Here is a 24,086-nt window from a genome sequence, read left to right on the forward strand (position 1 = left end):
ACACTTAGCATAGTATGCTTTTATTATATAGGAGAGTTTTTCCCCACTAGTTGTGATTTGCCACAGGAAGAGAAAGTATAACATAAATCACTTTGTTATTATCACACTCAAATACCCTTTTATTCTTGGCTTAGGTCACGTTTATAAAAATACATGTCAGCAAATATCAGTTGAAAGTTTTCTGCGCACCTACCATGTTAAACAGCTAATGGGGATGCACAAAAGAGCAGTTTGGAATAGCACTGTGACCCCCAGCATGGCCGGATCCCGTGCACTCAGCGTCACCAAGGAATTTGCATCTTCAGAGGACAGCGAGGCACTCGGTTTTCTCCAGAACTTCCAAAGCAGTATTTGAATAAATAGGCATCGTACAATCCAGTCCATTCACATACAACCATGTGCCAGGGCCTTCTTGCGTAAATGCTGGCTCAGCCAACAATGAGTGGTCCACGCCGATTCATTCTGTAGATTCCAGCGTACTTCTTACACTATCAGTTTGTGAAGAAAGCACAAAATGCAGCATCTATTAATGTAAGCAATTCAAAACTGTCATGTTCCTCTCACATAATTGTCAGCTAATCTTGCTCATGATCAACTTGCTTCTCGTCAGCATAGGTATCAGATGTTTCTGAGGGCTTGGCTCCTCCCTCCCTCTTCCTTGGTTCCTCATACACACCTTGCCTCAGGGTTGTTGTGAGAATTAAATTATTAACATACCTAAGGAGCCTGCAATAGTTTTTGGTACAGGAATATTGAGAGTGGAGGGAAGATTTACCTCAGTATTCTCAAAATTGCCTAAATTCTATACTTAACAGGTATAGCTATGAGCTCCGAACCTGGCTATATCCCGGGGATAAAAGCTGGTTTTGACTGGCCAAACACATTGTTTTTGCCATCAGTAAGCTTGCAGAAGGATCGTTCTACTCCTGATATCTTAGCAAGATTACCACCTTTTTATTACCATTTAAAAAATCAGAGAAATTCAAAAGTTCTTACTAATGCTTCTAAGTCAACATCCCTAAAGCTGCTTTTGTTTCACCCACTCTTTCTCAGGGAGACATAACGTAGCAGCAAACATACCTACCTAGAGAGCTGGGGAAACCTGCCTTCCCGTACTAGCAGATCCCGTAATACACATGGTCATTAGGGGGATGGGACGGTGTGCCTCCAAGTTGGTGGCAATTCCTTTGAAAGCATCTTTGCCATTTATAAAACTTTTCAAAGAAAAGTTCAGAAAGTGCAGGCGCGTTGGGTGGTCCCCAGTGCTGCACAGCAAGACACGAAGTGTTCTGTGTGCACCGTGCGTGTGTGGTCAGGGAGTGAAAGGGAAATTCCAGTTTGTCTGTATGGCTGGAATCTTTTCCTTTTCTCATACAGTGCAGAAAACTCTTCTGTGAATTCACCTCTGCCCCTCCCCTGTCTCCCTTTAAATATTTTATGGGCAGTGCGCTTATAATATGTACCACCGCGGCTGCTCTCTCAAGGGGTCAGGACAGGTCTACTAATGGGATGCGAAACAGGGACTCTGTAAAACCCATTTCACGTTTAAAAATGGCATGTTTTATTGAATCTCGTGTTAGAGGTGGTTCACTCATCAATTGGCGTTGGCTGGGGTTAAACAGGTTTCAACACGAGCTCACCTGTGTGTCAGGAATCCGCCCCATCACCTTCCCCTCAGCCCATTGCCTTCCCGCAGACCCTCCGTCTTAAGGCTCCGCATTGGCTGTGTCAGCGCAGCCTCTCCCGTTTGCATCCCAGGACCACGGCAGAGAGGTCCCGGCACCTGCTGGACTTAGCATGTAACGGGAACTCCGGAGCGTGGGCGCTGCCGCTGGGGGGCCCAGCCTCAGCCCTGTCGCCCAGGACAGGACTCCCATGTAGGCAGGGACCGCTGCTGCTGGGCTTACAGTCAGCCCCTCTATGTGATGTCACCCCCACAGACTTGGGGGATGGCTTTGCTGTGCAGATGTAGCCTCATTTTCATTTCCTTGGGCCGCAGCTGGCTCTTGGCTTCGAATGGGAAGTCACTGCAGTCAGGAGTGAGGAGCTTCAGTCCTATCAGAGACCTGCAGACCAGAGCCAGGGAAACCAGATCTGGGGCCCTCTGTGTGTGTGTGTTGGGGGAGGGGGAAGGGGAGAGGGGATGAGGCAGGGGGACAGAAGGGCGGACTGAATGCCACGCATGTCTCAGGAAGTGGGGTGTGTCCCCAGCACCCACAGACAGCATCCTCGCTGGGACAGTCACAGGCCTGCGTCTGTGGTCGTCAACACCGTGCTTGGCGTCGGCACAGAGGGGACAGTGAGATGCAGTCCCTGTCCTCAGCCAGCCGCAGCTCACTGAGAGCCCAGTCAGACCCGAAGCGAGCCCTTCGCGAGCCATGGCACCACAGCCCTTCCCCAGAGGCCCCACCTTACTATGCACATGGCGCAGTGCTTCGTTCCCAGACTGAAATTCAACTACCATTTCCGAGGAGCATGCTTGGCCCCTCCCCTCCCCACTAGGAGGGAAGGAGGGAGGGAGCTCTTAAAATTTCCCTTTTCATTAGACTTCACTGGTTCTTAATCAGACGGGGTTAAATAGGGAACAAGATGCTAACCAGTACCTTAATGTGTAACTTGAGACAAAATGTTGTTCTGCGATAAAATGAAAAGGAAATTCATATGCAGTCAAAGAAATATTCAAGGGAATGGATTTTGAAGGCTTTCTTTATACAAATGTAAACTTGATGAAATATGCTAAGTCAAATTCATTGCCATAAACGAGGACCTATTTCCAAAACAGTTAATCTTGGGATCTCCCTGGAACAAGCACTCTGCCCACAGGGAGCATGGGTTACGACAGCCCGCGCCCTCCTGTGTCTCACTGTGCTCCATCGGTGCAGGAGTTTTCCAGCCACAGCCAACTCTGCATGGCCATGGAGACACAGCCTCAGTTTAATTCACGCATATCTCTTAGGAGACTCCTTGCCAAAGTTCTTGAAGATCATGTGTTCACTTGCTCTAGGCAGAAGGAGGAGGGACCCCCACCCCCCAGAGAACTAGGCTCCCTCCTGACGCTGAATTCCCTTACTGCAGGTGAGACGTTAGGAGATTGGAAGAGTGACTGTCAAGTTCTCTGGCCCATCCTCTGGTCTGCTGCTGTCAACTGGGCCCCTAAGTGCAGAGCACAGAATGGAGCGCCAGCCTCCGCTCCATCAGCCCTGGCCGCAGATCAGGCCAGCGTCCCTAGTAGCTGCAGCAGCAGTGCTGAGAAGCAGCAGTTCTGACACCAAGGCTTTTGTCTTTAGTTGTTGAGGAATGCAGTGAGGATGTGGCCACTGGCTGCCAACCATGGCTCCTGTGGCAGTCTTAATTCAGGTTGAGTAAACTTGCATTGTTGTCTTTGTACACTTGAAATATTTCTACCCATGAATACATCGCTCACTCTTAGTCTTGTTGTGCTTTGAGTATTTTGAATTTGGTGCATGATCTTTAGAGATTTTATTGCTTCTTCTGTTGGTTAAGATGTCCTATCATCATATATATATATATATATATATATATATATATATATACACACACACACACACACACACACACACACACATACACACACATGCCTCAGTGACCAAATGACCTGACAACCACTTTCTATGATGCACACTGACCACCAGGGGGCAGACACTCAACACAGGAGCTGCCCCCTGGTGGTCAGTGCGCTCCCACAGTGGGGAGTGCCACTCAGTTGACCAATGGGCACCTGGCAAGTGACACTGCGATGGCGGCGCAAGCCTCTCCCGATCAGACTGACTGGGTATGAGCCCGCGGCAGATGCAGCGGGACCGGATAAGCAGGATAAGCGGGAGCAGCAGGAAGAGCAGCAGGCGGCGTTGAACTGCCGGTTTCTGCCCGATCCCCACAGGCCACGCCGAGGGCCCCCACCAGTGCGCGAAGGGCCTCTAGTTCTTTAATGACAATACTACCTATTTCTCTTACACTGTACCTTCAAATATGCTGTTCTTTTCCTGAAGTGCCCTTCACTAATGTGCTGGTTAGCATTAGGGTTCCTTCAAGATTGAACTCAAACATTGCTTCAGCTGAGACACCTTCTCCAGCTTGCCCTTCCTTCATCTGTGTTGGGCATCTCTCCACTGGGTTCCCACGCTGTAGGTCTTAGCACAACACTCATCACCTAGGGATGATGGCTGTCATATCTCTCTCTACCACTACATGACAGGCTCAGTTAGGAAAACTCTCTTCCGCTGTATTCCCAGCAGCTAAGCGTGTCTGGTAAAAGCAGAAATAAGGGAATGGATGAGTAGTCGTGGTGTCACACCAGATCAAATCTTTGAAACCATTTCCTGTTTAGGGAAAGGTCCCTCTGTTATAACTAGAAACTTGAAACTAGAATGCCTGATCCTTTACAATAACTTCTGTACTCCATTCAGTAAATCTCCCAACAGTTTTAGGAGTCATGGGATTTTGAGGAAGTGAAACATTATGAGAAGGACTCCTCCAAACCATTTTTTTGTCTTCCTTGACATTTACATCCTGTATCTGATCAGAAATTTATAACTCACATGAACTGTTCATGATAATGAGCCATTCTTAATACAGAACTGATTGAACACCTCTCTCCAAGAAGGTCATGGTGTTTTACATATATTATCTAAGAACATACCTGAAGTATGGTGACTGCCCACTCAGAATTCACCAGGGTCTGACAGTTGCAATATCTGTGAAGTTGACTTTCACCCCCTCTTGGCCTAGGAAAGACCAAAACAAAGTTCAAGTCCTCAGTGGCAGTAGCTGCTTTGTCATCATCATTGTTCCTTAACAACAGGGATACGATCTGAGAAATGCATCATTAGGCAGTTTCATGGTTGTGTAAACATCATAGACAAATCTGGATGATATAGCCTACCACACCCCCAGACTACTATATGGTATAGCCTATCGCTTCTAGGCTACCAGCCTATACAACGTGTTACAGTACAAGACAGCATGAGATTCAATCAAGCACAAGACCGAATGATGCAATCAAGAGAGACAGTACACAGGATATGTATGAGGCTGCTGCCAGCATAGCAGGGCATACAGTGTTACAGCAAACATTTTTAATAAGTAGAAAGAGAACACTCTAACACAAGCATGTCAAACTCACAGCCCGCGCTCCACATGCCTCGTTTATTTGACCCATGTTAGCCTTTGAGTTTGACATGCTTGCTCTAACATGATAGCAAAAAGTATAGTACAGTAACCAGTAACATTAGTCATTTATTGTCATGATCAAGTAGTATGCTGCACATAGTTGTATGTGCGATACTTTTATCAGACCAGCAGCGCAGTAGGTTTGTTTACATCAGCATCACCACAAACATGCGAGGAATGCATTACACTAAGATGTTCTGATGGCTACGAGGTCACAAAGCAATGAGTTGTTCAGCTCCATTACAATCTTACAGGACGACTCTAGTTTATGTGATCTGTTGACCAAAACTTCGTGTGTGCGCGTGACTATACCACCACTACTGTGTTCCTGAGCCTTCTGGGTAGTCTCAGGTCACAGACTGAGCTAATTCTCTCAGCAGCCGCAAGGAAACCAAGAGTCAAGTCTCAGTATAATACTGGTCGTAAAGCTGCAGAGATAAAGAGTTTGGGGAGTTTAGTGGGGGGAAGATTATTTTCATTAGGGGATTTTGCAGGCGCCTTCAAATGAGTGTCTGGCGCCTTCAGGGAGTGCGGCCTGCAGTTCTTCATCGTGGGCTCATGTGTCCAACTCCCCTGTGGGGCGTTCTGTGGAGAAGCAGTGTGATGGGGGGATCAGCATTGGGTAAGAGCAGGGAGCTTGATTTCTGATCCCATCCCAGTCTTAACCAGCTGCGTGTCCTTAGTGAAGTTGCTCAGTCCCCTCAGACCTATAAATTGAGAGCATTAGACTAAATGATTGTCAGGGCCCTTTACAGCTTGAGAGTAGAATGATTCTGTCCTCAGAACTACAGCTCCCGTCTTTCCTCCTCCAGCCCTCCATGCTCTTCACAGATTGAGTGCTTTCGGCACTCTGACATTGGCCCCCATTTTTCTTCTTTATGTGAATATCAACTACCACGATGGATTGTCAGTTCCCTGAGGGCAGGAGTCCTAGTCACTTCATTTTGTGCCCCATACAAATTGTAGGCATACTTATCTCCTCTTTCCTCTCTTTAACCTGTGGGTCTCACCTGAGTCAGCACATTAACCTGCACAAGTCTTTGCTACCTGGAAAGTTAAGACTCCACCCCATCCTCCATCAGGCTTCCTGTATCTCCCCCTTTGTAGCTGCTGTTCCTGAAATAGAAGTCTATATTTATCATATCCACTCTTACCTTCCCTACTACCCCCCGACTCTCTGCAAGCTCACATTCTGCCCACCCTCCCCACCCCACCCCCCACAGAAACATCTTTTGATTACTTCCCTACATTAATTTCCTTTTATTGTCAAATCCAAAAGGACACTTGGGCGTTTTCATCATAGCATTTAGCAGCGCCACCTTGTTCTTAAAACTCTTCCCACTGGCTCCTGTGAGTTGTTCCTGCTCCTACTTCTCCCACTGCCCCATGGTCTGTTGCTCTCAGACCCCGTGATTTCGCACCTGGCTCTTGGCTCTCTTCACTTCACGTTCCCTCTGTGGGCAGCGTCACCCATGCCTGTGGCCTCCGCTGCCACCTCCCAGAGCAGTTGCACAGCTTGAAACACACATCCCCAACTTCTCTCTCATCCCAGTCACATCCAGTGTGCCCCATGCAGCCCTATGCTCATCAGTCTCCCCCCCAAACAATTCCTTGTGTTTCCTTTATTTGGGTGATAATCCCACAGTCTATCTGGTTGTCCAGGCCTGGGGTTCTCTCTCCCCCTCTTCCCTCCATCCATCCAGTTTCCCCTGAAGGTTGGACCTTCATCAGTTTCATACAGATGTTTGCAGTAGCCTCTTTGTTCTCCCTGCCTGCTGTGTCTCCCTTCTATAATCTGTCCTCCACTACATGTAGCCAAAAAGGCCTTTTCTAGAACTCAAATTTGATCTTGTTGCCTTGGCTGCTTAAGTCTTCTATGCCTGACATTGACTTTTAGACAACATTTCAGTTTCTTAGTACACAAGGTCCTCTGAGAGCTGGATGCCCACTCCCTGTGCAGCCACTTCTGTGCCCCTCCCCACTCATTTTGGGTGACTTGCTATGAGCAATTGTGCTCTCTCTTATCACTGTGTCTGTACATGGGCTTTTCCTTTGTCCCTCTTGTGCTGACAAGTCCAATTTGGCCTTTAGGACACAGATCGGACACCACTTTGCTGAGGAGCCCTCCCTCCCCACCAGCACCTGCTCCCTTGGGCTCCCGCACACCTCGCTCCTAAGTCTGCCATAGTTCTTCCCGTGTTGCTCAGGGCTGCTTACGTGTCAGTCTCCCCAGCCACACAGGGAGCACCCGGAGCATCTAAACTTCTCCCCTTGGCCTTCATTCCTCACTTCTTAGCCTCGATCCAGGGACACAGTGGGTTCCTCACACACACTTGCTGAACGAGTGAATAAGGCCTGTGGGAAGAAACTCAGCCCATCTTCCCCCAGCACTGAGGTTGGGCCAGTCTCTCCATTCGTACCTGTAGGATGGAGGCCACATTCCTTAGCCTTCATCAGGAATTTCCATAGTTTACTTCTGCCTGCTTTTTAGGTGTATATTCTAGTCCTTTTGGAAAATTCTGATCTGTTTACCTTTAAACATTTCATTCTCATTCCAGACTCTTCTACAAATTGAATAGATTAATGAATGTAGTGGGAATATGCATAGACCCCACATCTCAAGGCCTGTGTTCTGTGCATAAGAGCATCTTGCCTTTTAGCATAAACAAAGCAGCTCTGAATTACTTAGCCTCTCATCCCCTGGCGGTTCTCCCTCTCTCCTCTGCCTCTTGTGTTTGGAAGACCCTGGCAGGCATTAGCTGCACATGGTCCTGACTGCCTGATAATAATTTCCCATCATTTAAGTGCCAGAGCCAAGTACCATTCCCCTTTCATTTAAATTAGATAAAACCCGAGCTGTGGCTTGCAAGTGATGGAAGTCCACTGGGGAAATTAAAGGTTCAGAGAGAATGGGACCCATTATAATAAAAGCATTTGCAACGCCAGTGATTCCATCTACCCTGTGGCTCCCATGGTCCTTGGGGTAGGATGAAATATGAAGCAAGAGGACCTTTGAAAGTAGTCTGAGGAATTTATTTTAATTGGAAATGGTGACGGCATTCTGCGCTTGGCGTAAACTCTGCGGATCATGCACAGTGGTGTGATGGGCATTGGGTAAAGGGCCGGAGGGCACCCAGTTCATCTCGGGTTCTTTCTGTTCCCACATATGTACTGAGCAGACATGGCCCCAAGGCCCGTGCCTCCCTCCTTCTTCCCCGCTCTTCCCCCCTCCTTCCTTCCACTTGATCCCACAGTTGGTGTTTAATAAAAAATTATATGATGGCACCTAAATCAGTCAACTGCTAGACCTTCAATTCTGTTGACTCTGAGACCTCAGATTAATCCATGCAGCAGACAGAATGGCCAGAAGAAACACGATCTGCATTTAAATTTGAAATAACACAAAATAATAATAGCGCGCTTTTTTCCCCAGCACATCCTATGCCCTGTCAATTACACACATTACTTGCATTTCTCATTTAATTCCCACAGCCCTACTGTGCCAGGGGTATCTCCATTTCACAGATGGGGAAACTACGTCTCAGAGAAATAAAGATACTTGTCCAAGATCACATAGCTATCATAAATGGCAGGACCAGAATCACTGCTGAGATACAGGAGAAAATGCATGTTGAGTGGCAGAACCAGGTTTCGAACTCAAGTCTGACTGCAGAGCCCATGCTTTTCTAAACTGTGTCCACATGACTTGAACAGGTTCCATTCCTGAACACAAGACACAGGCTGGCATTTGGATTCGGCTACTTTTACCTGGGAGAGGTCTTGTTATTATGAATGTGTCCTATCACAATGTCAGTGTTCAAGTTTAATAGTGTGGGCTTTCTGAGACTGTTGTTACACAGTTGTTCAATCTGCCTTTACCTTCTCACTTTTGTATTTTAGATGCATCATCCCATTCAGATGAAACCTGCGGATAGTGAGAAGTCAAACGGTAGGTGGTGACCAACTGTCTCATCTAATGTCTGTGTCTGTAAGTAGGGCCTCCGCTGGGGGAGGGAGGGGCCGGCCTCAGCAAGGTGGAGACAACTGCTCCGGAAACTGGCCCTGTAGTTGGCTCCTCTGGGGAAACTTGAGCTTCACTCTCTTGCCTCATTTACCTCTGATGTGTAAAGGTCCCTGAAGATGTTACCAGAAATGGTTTTTCGTGTCCCTCTGTGTGGGCTTGCTCTGGGTGGTGACCCTGTGGCCTCTGGCTCTTGTTTATCTGCTCCTACAGAGCAACACAGGACACCTGATGGGGAGGAATGACCTTACACTGTGCAGAGAAGGTGAGCGGGAAAGGGAGGCTCACGAAGAACCATGCTACCTCTTTTCTCTCTTCCATTTATTCTTCTGTGGCCTGGAGGCTGACTTACTGCACTACTCTCTAAATTGTTCCAATGCATTTGCATCCAAATTCATTCAGAATTCAGTCTGCTGATTAAATAAACATGCACGTGGTGCAAAAATATGCATTTGATGAGGTCCACGGAATCATTGAGACTTGACTGTCCGAGACACGAGAGAGCTGATAGCCACGTTTCTCTCTCTCCGGCTTTTGCTTCCACCGACACCAGCCTTTTGTCCCTGTTTTGTTCTTTGAATTTACTGAAATGTATGTTAAAGGACTCTTCTACCTTCTTCGACCTCAGAGCTTGCCCGTCCCACAAGACTGACACGAACGGCATGCTCCCTTCTGCAGGCAGTTCTGCACCTCATTCATTAGTAATCAGGGCAGAAGCCATGCACTCAGAGATCTGCATATCTGCAAATGTAAATTATGATTGGGCTCTAAGTCTCTCTACAAGGTATTATTTGCTAAGTGCAGTGCATCCCATTTTCTGGCTTCTTCACAGGCTAGAAAGTTTTGAGGAGAATCCCATGGATTGTGGGCTGCTAGCACCTGGTTTGTGTGGCGGGCAGCAGACCTCAGCGCTTTGCCCACGATCTTCTCCTCAGCCACACCTTCTCGGAGGGTTACCTCCCTATGTCCTCCTCTACTTCATCACCAACACGCACTTAGTGTCGGAGGGTCTCAAACCCGCCACTGCTTTGTTGTGGGATCTCGGTCAAGTCCCTTCATTCCTTTATTAGACAGTGCGTTCTGATTATGTACTGTGTGCCAAGCACAGTACTGGCTGGGCTGGCAAGAATGAATTTTAAAAAGAACCATCTGCAGAAGCCTGCCCTGACCTCATGGAACTTACATTCAGTCTACTGATCTCTGCTAGTCACTCAAAGACTGAACTTGAATGCCCTCATCCATAAAATAAGAATGATGGCAACTGCCTCACATAGGTTGTCCTTTTTTTTCAGACCTGGACAAGGTGTTTGTCACATTGCTTTGTAAAGGATGGAGCACCTCTATACATATTGACTGTTGCTATCCAGATTTGTCCCTGGCCCTAAAGGGTTCTGCACTGGGCATGTCCACCCATGCTGAAGGCTGTGCGCCCATGCCAGTTCCCAGAACCCTCTGCTCCAGAGTGCACATTTACAGTCTGTTCTGCTTTCTGTGGGAGAGAGGAATCTTGCATTCATGGGATGAATTCTGATAGTGAAGGTCCTCTTAGAGTTCTGGCCCAAAGAGATGCTCCCTGTCCTCTGGCCCTATCACTCTGTAAACTGTGTCCATACAGGGGCCAGGGAATGAAAGTCTATGGAAAAGGGATCATCTTATTTCTGAACCTCAGGTCATAGTTATAAAGACGTGATCAATTAGAGACCTGAGCAGGAAACATTTGACCTGAAATACCCAAATAATTGAGCCACGAAGGGATTTCTTCTTTTGCATTTTCGGATGTCCCAGGGCACAACCCCAGACTGCCATAGAACAGCTGCAGGGGGTCTCAGAATGGCCCATTGCCCTTGCTGTCCACTGTCTACTCTGCATACTGAGGGTAATGTTAGCCACAGCAACAGAATAAAGCTGCCATGATCTCAAAAACCAAGCAGGGCTGGGCATTGTTTTACTAAGATGAGAGAATACCTAAAAATAAGGCCATTTTTCAGGGAGCATCCTAGAGTAGCAGTTAAAAACCAGTTTGAGGAGCCTGGACTTGACCCCTGACCCTGCACTTGTTAGCTGCATCCTTGGTCATGTTCTGCAACCGCCCCTGGCCTCCTGTGTCCAGCTGTAACGGGGCTGCGGTGATGGGTAGTTGGAATTCCCCTGGTAGCACTTGCCTCACGAGGGTGTCTGAGGGGTACATAAGTCACCATCTACGAAGACTGAGCATAAAACCTGGCACATGGTAAATACTTGCAGTGCTGTTACCTATGTGAGTCCAGCTCGCTGAAGCTGGTGCTTCCAGCCGTGGCTGTTCATATCAAGCATAGACCTGTACACACAAAGGAGCCCCCCAAAATCTTCTTGTTAGATCAGTGCTCCCTTTGCTTTGTAGATTGGCCTTCATTTCCTGAGTTTCCAATAAAAAAAAAAGTCAAAGTATAAGTGGACCAAAATCTGCTTTTCAAGTGCTCTTCTTTTCGGAGGCTCCCGTGGAGCCCACCTTGCATAGACGTGAACAGGGTTCCAGGTTCTCCTTGGACCTGGTGGAGGAGTCGGGGGGAATGTATACTTTCCCAAAGCAAGTGAAAAGAGCTGCAAGCCTTTTCTGATTTCACATGGCAGCTTTGACAGGTAAGCATAGTTTCCAAAGCTCAGAGAGCACCAAGATTGCTTTGGCTCAGATGCTCCAAATAGCTCCAGTAGTTGTGAAAGAAGTCTGACGAACTCTAATTGCACTTTTATTGAGTTTGCTGACATTTATGGATAGCACAAAGGGCTCATCACAGTTAGACAGTTACTGTCTTCATTAGCAGGATGTTCTGATTTCTAAAACTTTGTATTTTCTGAGCAAGACAGGCTGCTCATCATAGATTAATTAGTGATGGATACATGAATTCCAGAAAAGCAATCACTCTTCTCAGCCTTCATCCATGCAGAGATTCTGACCAAGGGAACCTCTGTGGTGAGCTCAGAAATGTTGGACTGCTCTCTGATCTGCCCTGCACATCCGTATTTTACTGACCAGGCTCCCGAAATCTCCCTGGCTTCCTCTAGTCTGTCCTTTTCATTGGCTCTGATTTAAGCTGCAGCCTCTACCACGTTGATGCCAACTCACTCATTTTGCTCCTGCCTTCATGCTTCTATGCAAGGTATCTTCCCCGCACACATGCAGTGCATTAGCAATAAAATGATTCAGCCTGAATCAGTACCCAAATTTCAATAGAACCCAACTTTTTTTGTTCTTTCTCCATTGCACATAGTCCAGTGATGGTGGGGGAAGGGCATTGGAGGAGGTGTGGCTTTCAGGGACCAGCATATGCCAGCAAAAACATAGTTACTCTCTTCAATTTCGTGTTATCATTGGAGGGCCTGTTTTCCACCTTTTAATCCTTCATCACTATACAGGAAAAGATACCAGCAGTGCAGTATTGAAAATTAAATGCAGTTGCTAGATCTAGCCGTGAGTGATAGGAAAAGCATAGAGCTGGCTCTGGTTCTGTGCTTGGGGCCCTGGTGGCCGAGGCTGGTGCACACTCTTGCGTCATGCTCCTGGGTGAGAGGCTTGCCCTTGACTGTGGCCAGAGCATAAATCCATCCCGCTTTCACTCTCCTCCCGCACAACTTGTAGGGGTCCTTGAAGCCTCAAATCCAGAAATGCCATTCAAGACCCCTGTCTCTTTTCCCAAAGCCTCCAAAATCCCCAGGGTGTCCGTGTGCCCAGTTCAGAGCTCTCAGGGTTCAAGATAACCAAATATTGCCCGGGAGGGTAAAGACCAATAAGGCTCCAAAACACATAGTTATACGGGGCGTTCCCATCCGGCCCGTTTCTGATTGACTAGAAGATGAAGAAATAATTCTGAAATTCAAAGTGGAGAAACGCACAGATTTGGAGGCAGTAATTAAATGCCATATGTTAGTACTAACACATTGAAAAGTTGTTAATTAATTCAGGCCACCCCAAATCCAGGTGTGACTTTGACAGGTTGTATACCAGGGTGTAAGCACAGGCTTACAATTAGGAATTGCTTTAAAATTTAAGTTCCTCTTCCTGGGACTTAAAAAAGTTCCCACTTATCCTATTAACCCTTTCTTATTTAAACTGTGGAAGGAAAACTTGGAGTGGTCCCTGGTCTGGAGACCCTTCCAGGCCTGCCATTGTTGTTACTGACGGCGGTAACCCGTCTGTGCAGCACTGTGGGCATGGGTCTTTCCCCTCATTCCCCTGCTGGTAATCCTAAAGGAAAACAGGCTTTTTCCCAAGAGGACAAAGACCCTCTCTTTTCTTTCTTTTCTTTCTTCTTCTTTTTTTTTTTTAATTTCCCTAAAGCACTTAGCAGAATACTGTGAACATGGTTGGTTTATTTAAACAATCAGCATTCTTGTGGATTGAAAAAATAAGTAAGATACTTACTGCCTGTTCATCAAACATTGATGGAAAAGTTAAGTGAATTGGAGATCATTATATTTATTTAAAATGTTGACAAACCTGTTTAGAGGGATCCTTAGTGTGGGAGTCCCAGGAAGAATTTGTATGAATAAATTTTCACTGGAAAGTCAGGGAAACTCAAGGAAGAGGGAGGGTGGGTATGTGTAGTTATCCCCATTTTGCCATCAAAGCAAACATGGCTCAGCTGTTAAAACCACAAAGCAACCTTGACTAGCAAAAGATTGCAAACATCCAGCTCCCTGTATGCACACACACACACACACACACACATGCAGATTAACATTTTGACTAGGATATGGATGGTATAGATTCTCATTTTTTTATTTTTAGCTAATAGGTGTAATTGAAAAAAAAGTGAGAGTTATCGCCCATCTCCCTGCCTGTCTCAATCGACCCTTCATGGTAACTAGGAAGTCAGAATTTCTTAAATGGTTTTCACTTTTAATATTCATCTTAGTTTAAAAAAATCATTTTTAGCTTACTGAGGAGCTGCATGTTTGTTTATTATCGTATCCCTCTGAAGCTCAACATCTACAAATTGTTTTAGTTAAATACCATAATCATAGGTTTACCAGTGAAACCAAGGACCGACTGGGAATGTGTTATTTGCTTTTGTCTAAAAGAACTAAAACCAGAGTTTTTAGGATTAGAAAAAATAAAACAGGAATTTATTGTTACGATAACAGCCGCAGCCTCTCCCAGGCAGAGCCCCAGAGATGAGAGGGAGGACGGAAGGTAAGAAAGACCCTAGAGGTGATTCCCTTCCCGCTATCCCTATCAGTGGGTTCCTGCACACCCGTTCCAGCCTCAACAATATCATGTCCTCACAGTGGAGGGTGTCCTGGTGCTGGAGCTCACAGCACCCCATGGGAAGGAAGCTCCATTCTCAGGTACCCCATGTTTCCAGCACTCAGATCATTGTGCCAACGCTGCCCTCGACTTCCTGTGCTTTTACCAGTTCCCAGGAGGTCATGAGTAGTTCACTTACTCTGCAGGGAGAAAAGATAAACTGAAAAAATGTTTTATCTACATACAATAAGTCAGGTCCTCACTGGCCTCCCTCCAGGATCAGCAGTGACCCCCAGGGCCCATGGCAGCCTTGGGCCCTTTGTTACCTTCCTTATGCGCTGAGCACCTGTTGTGCTGAAGCCAGGCTGCTTTGCTCCCTCGGCCCCACAGGCAGGCCTTCCTTACTCCGGGTTCTGCCCCTGCCCGGGCAGCGTGTTGTCCCCCTCCCACTGCCAGCCTAGCTGGACCCTGCCGTGCACCTGGAAAGCCAGCTTCACGTCCATCTTCCATCAGGCCTTTCTGAAAAACCATGGGCACAGTTCACAGTGGACAAGTCCTGTGGGATTGTGGTTTCACCCGTGTTCCTTGGAGCCCGGAGCTCCTCTGCATGGTCTTCGCAGCAACCACAAGTGTGGGAGAGGCTGCACAGAGGGGCTCTGGGCTCCAGCGGGCCCCCACCCCATGTGCTTCAGTCAGCCAAACCTTGTGGCTGGGCCACTTCTCTCCAGTATTTAAGGAGGAGAGAAAGGAAAGAGAAGAGGGAAAGGAATAGAGCTTAAGCCTTCGTTTTATAGATGACAAAACATGTCCGCAGAGGTCGGCTCATTCTCCAGCATCTGAATGGCTAACCGGACTTGGGACCCAAGGTTCCTAATTCCAGCCTCGCTCTCCCCTTCAGGCCTCATCTGCCGCCTCTGGGCTGCCAGGCAACACAGTGGCGTGGAGAAAAGCCTGGGCTGCCCTAAGGTACTGGGTCATGGTCCGGGTTAGACCACCTCCTTGCTGAATGACCCAAGCAACTCCCTCCCCCCGGCCAGGCCTCGGAATCTCTCTCAGAGCCAAACAACACACCTCTCCAGGCTCTCACGTCCACCCTGGGGTTCTGTGACCTGAGCGGCTAGCTGCCTCACCTAGACCCCTCGGAGCTGCGCTGTCCGAGAGCGTAGTCACACATGGCTTTTCACATTTAAATCAGCTAACAGCGAATTACACTAACCTCCAGCGCCTCAGTCACAGGAGCCACACGTGCTCCAGCCACTGCAGGGACGTCACTAGAACTTTCCTTCCTGCGAGCTCCACTGGACAGCCTCGGAGTCGGCGCCTCGAGCCACATCACTGCTGCCCCCGCAGCTCCTCTGTCCCCAGCCAGAGGCAGAGGCCGCGGAGTGCGGCCGAGGCGCCAAAAGTAACTGGCCTAGAAGGTCTAGACCCGCCGTGGGCAATCTACGGCCCGCGGGCCGGATCTGGACCGTTTGAAATGAATAAAACTAAAAAAAAAAAAAAAGACCGTACCCTTTTATGTAATGATGTTTACTTTGAATTTATATTAGTTCACACAAACACTCCATCCATGCTTTTGTTCCGGCCCTCCGGTCCAGTTTAAGCACCCATTGTGGCCCTCGAGTCAAAAAGTTTGCCCACCCCTGGTCTAGAGGACAGTCTTGTGGGTTGGGTGAAAAAAAGACACTTTCCAGGAAAAGGATGAGAGAAACAAGTAAAAGATTACGAAGCACGTACAGGTGTCTGCGTGGCGATGTCTGGGGAGCCCTTCCCTAGGCCAGGCCGCTCTGAGGGGCTGCTGCAGCCACGGCCCTTGCCTCTCATTCTACGATGAACGGGCAGGAACATGGGAGCAGCAAGCCTTCCCCCTGAGGGTTCGGTGACAGCCTCTTGCTCTCTCCTGAGAAAGGACGCCCGGCCCTGTCCTGAGCTATAAGGTCACCTTTGAGGCTCAGTGTGGGCCAGCCGTCCTGAGCACAGGCGTGCAGATTTTGAGGAAAATCTCCCAGATTGTCTGAGGCAAACCTTCCCTCATCTTTTCCCCCATCAGGTTCCAAGGTTAAAATGTGCATGTTGTTGTCATGACATCCAAAGTGCATTCCTGTTCATCAGAGCCCTGCCTCCAAGTGGGAGGAAAAGTACTGTTCCCTCCTTGTTCTTTCTTTCTTTTTTTTTTTTTTTTCCGGTCAGGGCTTCACCCCGAGCATGGGGTCAGGATAGGGCCATCCTGACGTAATTCTCAAGTAGCTGCAGCCCCATTCTCTTCACTGGGTTCGCCTTTCCCTCTCCCTTAAGCACACAGACGCCTGCTGTCCTGGTGAGGGCCGCGGGGCCCAGGCGCAGGGCAGAGGTCACTGGCTGGGTTTCCAGAGAAGCAGGCGTCTCATCGCCGACCCTCCGCTGGATCTGTGGGGACCCAGCTACACGAAATCGAAAAGGGATGTTGTCTTCCCTCCAGTGCTTTGTTCAGGGTTTTGTTTACTGTTCCACTACATCTGTTCCTTTAGTTTTCCCTCTCCTGACCTTTTTCTTTCCCTGTCATTCAAAAAAATTGACTCCAAAAATATCTCTGTGGCATGGTCATATTTAGCCGCTACATGGAACTTGTCACAGTTTGGTAAGCACATGACCATCAGTTTCCAAAAGGGGGGAAGAACTCCTTGGCGTCCTGTGTCCTGTGAAGCTCTTTATTGGTGAGAGGAGGGCAGGGTGGGGGCGCGGAGGCGGCCCTGGGCCCCAGCGCAGGCTCCCGTGGCTGGCACGCGGTCCGACGCGGTCGTGAAACATTGATGACAAGGAAAATGAGGCCAGGGGCCTTTGCCTCATGCATTATTTTTCCTTCCTAGCTGTGGAAGACAGAAAATTGTTCATAGGAATGGTTTCGAAGAAATGTAACGAGAATGATATCAGGGTGATGTTCTCTCCGTTCGGCCAGATAGAAGAGTGCCGGATCCTCCGGGGGCCCGACGGGCTGAGTCGAGGTGAGTGTGCTGTCGCGCAGGTCTCGTTCCTTAGGCGCTAATTGGAGCTCCGTGTCACGGTCAGGGCAGATGCAGCTTCCCCACGCAGCCAGGGTTACCCCGTGGTACATCCCGCGTGGTACAGTTATCCAAGCTGAACTTTTCACCGTAGCTCAGATGGTCACATTTTATTTCTCAAGTCGGAAGGTCCTGGTGCCAACATATTAGCTCAGGTTATCACTGTCAGATGGGAAGCCGGGCAGCCTGCCCTGTTGTTACACATGCCTTTTCAATCGCAAATTGAAGTAGGTCCTGGGGGTGGGGGTGTAAATGTGGGAGAGGAGCAGGAATACTTATTGTTCTCACCTTAGTTGCTGGCTTTCTGGTTGTGCCTAAAAGAAATGTGGAGGGTGTGGGCCTCTTGACTGTGCTGTAAACCAAGGAAAACGGCCCACACTGCCACGGAGAGCAGGGCAGATAGGCGCTCAGAGGAGCTGGGCCCTTCCGGGGGCATCAGGGTTTTACGTCAAGAATCCTGGAGTCCTGGACGCAGGGAGCCCATTTAGTGACAGGGAAGTGACTCCGTCCAGAAGACTGTCACCGTAGTGGAAGCAAAGCTGCGGCTCGAGCACCGGGAAGCCGGTATTTTTGCAGGCAGTTAGACAAAGTAGCTGGAAATAACTATTCTCTTTCCATGCTTGCCGTCTCCTGTGACAAGGCCACCCCCTGCCTTTTTAAACCACTCATAAGGGCTGCTGCTGAATGCTAACATTCTCCTGGTAGCAGTTTCCCCGAACAGTCCAGCGAGGCCCCACTGAAAGCAACTACATAGAATACGTTTCTCCTAAGAAATCCGTACTTCTGCAACACTGAAAGGATTTCATTCCGTGAATGCAGTTATCAGTGCAAGTTCCAGGGGGCTAATTAGAACCGTCTTTTCCTTCCCAGTCTCTGGCTCTGGGGCAGCACTGCCATCCCAGACCGCACGCGGAGGAAAAGGCTGGCGCCAAGTATCACAGCTCCAACTTCCCCCGTCTCCCTCGTTGACTTAAAGTCAGCACCACGTGCGGAAGCACATTTGTTCTTTTGCCTTTTAGACATAGCGCGTCAGGATGTCAGCTGTCAGAATGGCAGGCACAGAGAACAAACGTGTTCCACCCACATCCACCTCCACGTCCCCAAATGGAGGGGCCCTGGAGCAAAACCAGGAGGCGGCGGATCAGCCTTGAGCTTGCCATCCCTGCATTCTGCAGGCGGTTAAAAAACATAGAGGGGGAGAAGGCACAGAGATCACAAGCACGCTCCAGCAATTCTGAAACTCTCCTTATAAAACCCTCGCTGATGAGATGTGGTTCTCTAAAAACTGACCAAGACAGTGGTATTGAGGGCTATCCTAAATGGCAGGCCCAGTGCCTCCATCTCATCTGTCGCTCTCCACCTATGGCATAACCAGCAGCACCCAAAGCAGTGCGTCATGCTGGTGACCCGCACAACCTCTGGCTCCTGTACAGCCTCCCATCAGAAGGCCACTAGGATTTCCTTCCTAGCCCTCCGTGCCACCCTGGCAGATTCACACCATGAGAGCTTCTGATCATATGTGGTCACTGGTTCTCCTGCAGTTAGGCCACACATGTGCCCACTCAGGCAGACAAGCCAGGAGAGAGAATTCCAAGGGAAAAGGCAGGGTGGCAGACAAAGGGTAGAATGTGTAGGAAACACACAATAACATTTTTCCAATCCCTTTCTGCTGCCACGTTCATCACTGGAACCACCATTCTCTCCTGTTGCTATTCTCAGTTGCTCTTCTGTGTTTTCATGGTATTTGTTCATGCACCAGTGCCTCTGGCACTGAGAACAGAAGGGCAGGCCCTTCAGTTACTCGCAGTGGAATTCACAGAGGCTTGAGGACGCTGACCCCCAGGGCCCACCTCAGAACTTCTCCTGATGTGAAATGTCCCTACAGTCATTTCATCTTCCCACCTCTCTGCCTCAGTTCCCCATTTGTAAATGGCAGAAGTCACAATACCTGCCCTGCTTATCTTATAATGCATCCTGGTTGAGCACTGTGGGAGATTTTTAGTACAAGCATGCCATCCGCCTGGTTTAGTAGAGACCTTGACCATGAGTTAGGAGGGCATGACTCCCACTCTCCCTCTGTAGGGCTGGGCCTGTTGATCCAATGACAGCCCCTGTCCACCACCCCCTACCCCCCCGCTCACTTTGCATATGTCCAGTGGGGACAGTCAGGAATGGCTTTGGTGCCTGCAGTGTCTAGAGCAGTGATGGCGAACCTATGACACGCGTGTCAGAGGTGACACGCAAACTCATTTTTTTGGTTGATTTTTCTTTGTTAAATGGCATTTAAATGTTTAAAATAAATATCAAAAATATAAGTCTTTGTTTTACCATGGTTGCAAATATCAAAAAATTTCTATATGCGACACGGCACCAGAGTTAAGTTAGGGTTTTTCAAGATGCTGACATGCTGAGCTCAAAAGGTTCGCCATCACTGGAATAGAGCTCCCTGAGCAGCCGTGAGTTATTTCTGCCGATGAGACTGTAAAGCCGCCCGAACTTACATAGGAAAGAGCTGTGCACAGGACCTGACGAGAGTTGGCCAGTTTGATCGGCCATTTGTTTCCTAAACCGGCACTAGACCCAGCAGCGGCCTGCTTCTGAAACAAGTCGGGGAAGACCTCATCACTGGTTTATGTGAATGCTGGCTCCATGTGAACAGCGGAGTCCTCCTTCCTGCACCCTCCTTTTTTTTGAACAGAAAAGTAATTTCTGATGAACTGATGAGCATTCCCTATGGCAAAGAAGAAAATACTCATTTATAACCATTTGTTCTGAAATATAAAAGCAGACAGTGGTAGATTTTTCAATTAGCAGGACCCAGGGACTCCTGGGTACAGGGGACCACTCCTGAATCAGTGTATTTGTTAAAGGAACAATTCTCTCCCAGGCTACTATTCTGCTTTCATTAAATAATTGCAGTTTTCAATCAAATATTAATGTGTCTCCCATTAGTGGCAACGCAGATAAAGGGCGCTCAGCACTTCTGGTCGCAGTGCCTGTTGCCGGCTCAGCTGTTTCAAAAATAAATAAATATTAAGTGAAACGAAAGCTTGGCTGCTCTGAAAACTGCCTGCTCACAACTAAGCCAGGGTATAAACTAGTCAATTAAAAAAGTGTTTATTGGGTGGTTCATTTTTCTTTTTTTGCTTTTCAGCTACAAGAATGATGATGCTCCCCCTCACGTGTCTCATGTCATTTCTTCTCTGTCACATCAGTGGTTTAAATTCCACTCCGGTTTCTCCAGGCTTGTTGACTCGGCCTGCCCCCACCCCTCCCCCCCGCCCCACTGAACCAGGCTAGTGGGCTGCCAGGACGCACAGCTTGGTGCCCATCAAGCACCACTATACTCTCAGCACCGCTGTCTATAAGGGGGAAAAAAAGAAAAGCCTGTTCTGCCTATTGGCAAGAAAGACTATTTTAAAAGTCCCATCATTACTCACCAGCACCCAAGTCGGTCATGTTTCAGGACAGACTCCCCCACCCCCAGCCCCAGGAAATTGCCGTGACTGTGCACAGACCGCACCTGGCCCCTGCTGCGGATGCTCCCCCTCAGGTGGCTCCTGTCATTTCTTCTCTGCCCCATCAGTGCTGAGCACGCTGAGGACGCTCAGCAAACAGCAGGGCTCAACCAGTGCAGTGCGCCCACATCTAAGCATGCGTTTCCCCTTTGGGAGCGGTAACCCATTCTGCCATCTTTCCTAATTTGGCAAGTTTGGTTTGAGCTGTTGTCAAGCACCTTCATGGTCTCACCTCCTTCTGTGATGGCAGATGGACCTCCCAGGCTGCTGCAGGAGCCTTCACTGAGAGAGCAAACAGCATGCAGGGAGCCCGCACCTGGCAGGTCAACTGAGATCGGAGCTCTCAGAATCAAAGCCTGAGGCGTTCGCGCCAGTACACTTATGTGACAGTGTGACCTTAGCGTGTTGATTTCCTAAAATACACGTTTGTTCTCACCCCCGTAACCTCACAGTCAGAATAGACTATTTGGGTACAACCTACAGGGTTTTCTGCAACTGAACATTTGTAACTCAAAGACAATGAAGGAATTTATTTCATGTTTTTTCCCAAAAAAACTAGAGTCAAATCTCCACTGCCATTTAAGGTAACTTTCTGCTTGTTTAAGAATATTCCAGCTGTGTTTAAGGCGTTCCAACATTCTCCTGCCAAAACCCCTGACAAATGAATTGGCAATATTATCAGGGATGTTGGTGAGCACAGACTGGACTCAACCATTAAATCCTCATTTGTTTTTGTTATATCTGATCAGAACGTTAGGATAGGGCTTTTGGCTCTTAAGATATGTACACAGAGAGGGACTCGGGTTTGATCACACCATTTTAGTCTTGCCCACATAGTACCTAAACCAGGGGTCCTCAAACTTTTTAAACAGGGCAGACTATAGTTTTAAAAAAAAACTATGAACAAATTCCTATGCACACTGCCCATATCTTATTTTGAAGTAAAAAAACAAAATGGGAACAAATACAATATTTGTATTTGCATGTGGCCCGCGGGCCGTAGTTTGAGGACCCCTGACCTAAACATTCAGAAGTGTAGGGACTTTGATCCGATGCCCCTGGATTATTAACTATATCATATCATCTTGCTCTGTATACAATCTTCCAATCCCATCTCAGAGATGAGATTTTGCCAATTAAGTCCTAGTCTGCAGTCACCCTCAGGTGCTGTAAATGACTGATCCCTTCATGCCAATTTTAAATAAGTGGACCCAACATCGGGAATGATTCATTGGAGTATTAATTTTTGTGCTCCAATGTTATTTTACTGATAACATGTTTTTAGTGACCCCTGCCACTGCTATAAAAGATAGAGCGAGGAAAATTGGCTGCATGACGATCTTTTGTCAACTGGATGGGAATTTATTATAAACAAGTTTCCCATAGGTTGAAATCTTCATGCTGCACACGTTATTTTAAATTATGTTTTTTTCTGTTGAAATGTAGGCAGGCTGCTGCATCTCTTTCAAAGCCCAGGCATTGTAGGTGCTTTTAAAAAGTGCCTGTAATTTTTTTTTTTTGTATGTACAGAGCAAGAATTCATCTAGTTCTCCAAAAATTCTCTTGCAGCCTAGAGAAGAGGTAGAACACCTGAGTTCAAATATCCTTTCAGTTGAAATGACAAGTGTAATAGATGTGTTCCAAAATCTCCTCTGTGACAGGTCACGTGCTTTCCTTATCCTGTCTGTAGGAGGAAATTACTTTGAGAAACCTTCCCAGTCAATCATTTATCTGTTTTAGCAAGAACGCAACCTCACTGAAATAAGAGAAATTCAACTTCTTGCATTTCCACCAGCAGTCTCTGACTTTCTGAAAATGGAGACAATAAATAGTTACAAGATTGGCCGCATTCACAGGCACAAATTTTTCTTTTGCTGTTATGTATTTAGAGGCTTTAAGACAGTGACATACAGGCTGTCTTATCTAACCCCACCCTCCCCCCAAAAAATATGTAGCTTCATTGTTTGGGTACCTGTATCTTTTCTTTCCAATCTACTTTCTCTTTCATTTCTCAATGGCCTGAGAATTGACTGCTAAAACAGCACATCCAACAGTCTAGAGAAGTTAAGGAGTAAACCCTTTAAGACCAGAGCCATTGTCCTGGCCGGATCTTGTGACACCCCCGCCCCCCCCCCCCCACCACCACCACCACCAACCCCCTTGCACCCAGAAGCCATTTGTAGTAGAAGATAATTTAGTAGGGGGAAATTATGATCTAAGTTACTTCTGTCCAATGGAAAGGCATCTAGTTTACTTGTAGAAGGAGCCAGCAGCCAATCTTGATGGTAGGAGCTGAGGTTAGTGAAAAGCCATCAAGTTGAGGCCTTAATCCTAAATAGCCACCGCAAAGTTTTCCGCGGTGGTGAAAAGGAAATTGAAATCTAACCAGAGCACTACCATAACCTACTGCTTTAGAGAAATTACAAACGTTAAAAAGCTACCAATCCATGAAACATTTGGTTCTGAAGTTGCTTAACGTCCTCCAGAGTAGCATAGAGAGTGAAATATTTCAACATAGGCTCTTACTTTATAAACGACACAGTGATTTTCTCTCCTGAGTAATGGGACACAGCGCACAGGACAAAACTTGACAGAGCCCCTACGGAGACAGCTTGTCTCTTACTGCACCGCTGCCAGTAGAATAAAAAGGTTAAAGATGTCATCAGATTTGTCAGATCACTTTTTTTCAGATGGGATGAGGATCATATAATTGGAAGCACCAGCCGAGCTTTAATTGCACATTTCACAGGAAAGGGCAATGGGTTGAGCTTATAGAGGTATAATTTTATTGTTCTGTCGCTAATGCTTTTCTTTTTAGACCTGTTGATTACCGTATCTCTCTCACTAAGTTATTAACAAAAGTTCTGGTTGTTCCGAAATTGTAGTAAATGCATAAACTTATTGCATAAACTAAATGCATTCCTTATTGATTTTTGTTGACATTTTATATGGTGTTTTTTTTTTATGCATTCTTAAACTCCGTTTGGAAACTGTCAGTTTGGCACATGTCCCTGGATAATAAGAGCAAATGAAGTGAATGACACAGTTCTTCTTGACTGTTCAAAGCAGTTAGTCCAGGATTCTCATGGCTTCAG

General features: G+C 47.5%; 1 protein-coding gene across 12 annotated transcripts in view; it reads left to right on the forward strand.

The window, feature by feature from the left end:
• CELF2 (CUGBP Elav-like family member 2) overlaps positions 1 to 24,086 on the forward strand; it is a gene marked incomplete at its 5' end in the record, with an annotated part of 552,657 nt that overhangs the window by 463,293 nt on the left and 65,278 nt on the right. For all 12 annotated transcript variants that reach the window (XM_081085288.1, XM_081085287.1, XM_081085286.1 and 9 more), the window contains 2 exons: positions 9,091 to 9,139; positions 17,282 to 17,416. In XM_081085288.1, the coding sequence (XP_080941414.1) occupies positions 9,091 to 9,139; positions 17,282 to 17,416 (184 nt within the window). The remainder of the gene's footprint in view (positions 1 to 9,090; positions 9,140 to 17,281; positions 17,417 to 24,086) is intronic.

This window comes from Myotis nattereri (assembly GCF_964212035.1).
Source record: "Myotis nattereri genome assembly, chromosome: 1".
NCBI lineage: Eukaryota > Metazoa > Chordata > Mammalia > Chiroptera > Vespertilionidae > Myotis > Myotis nattereri.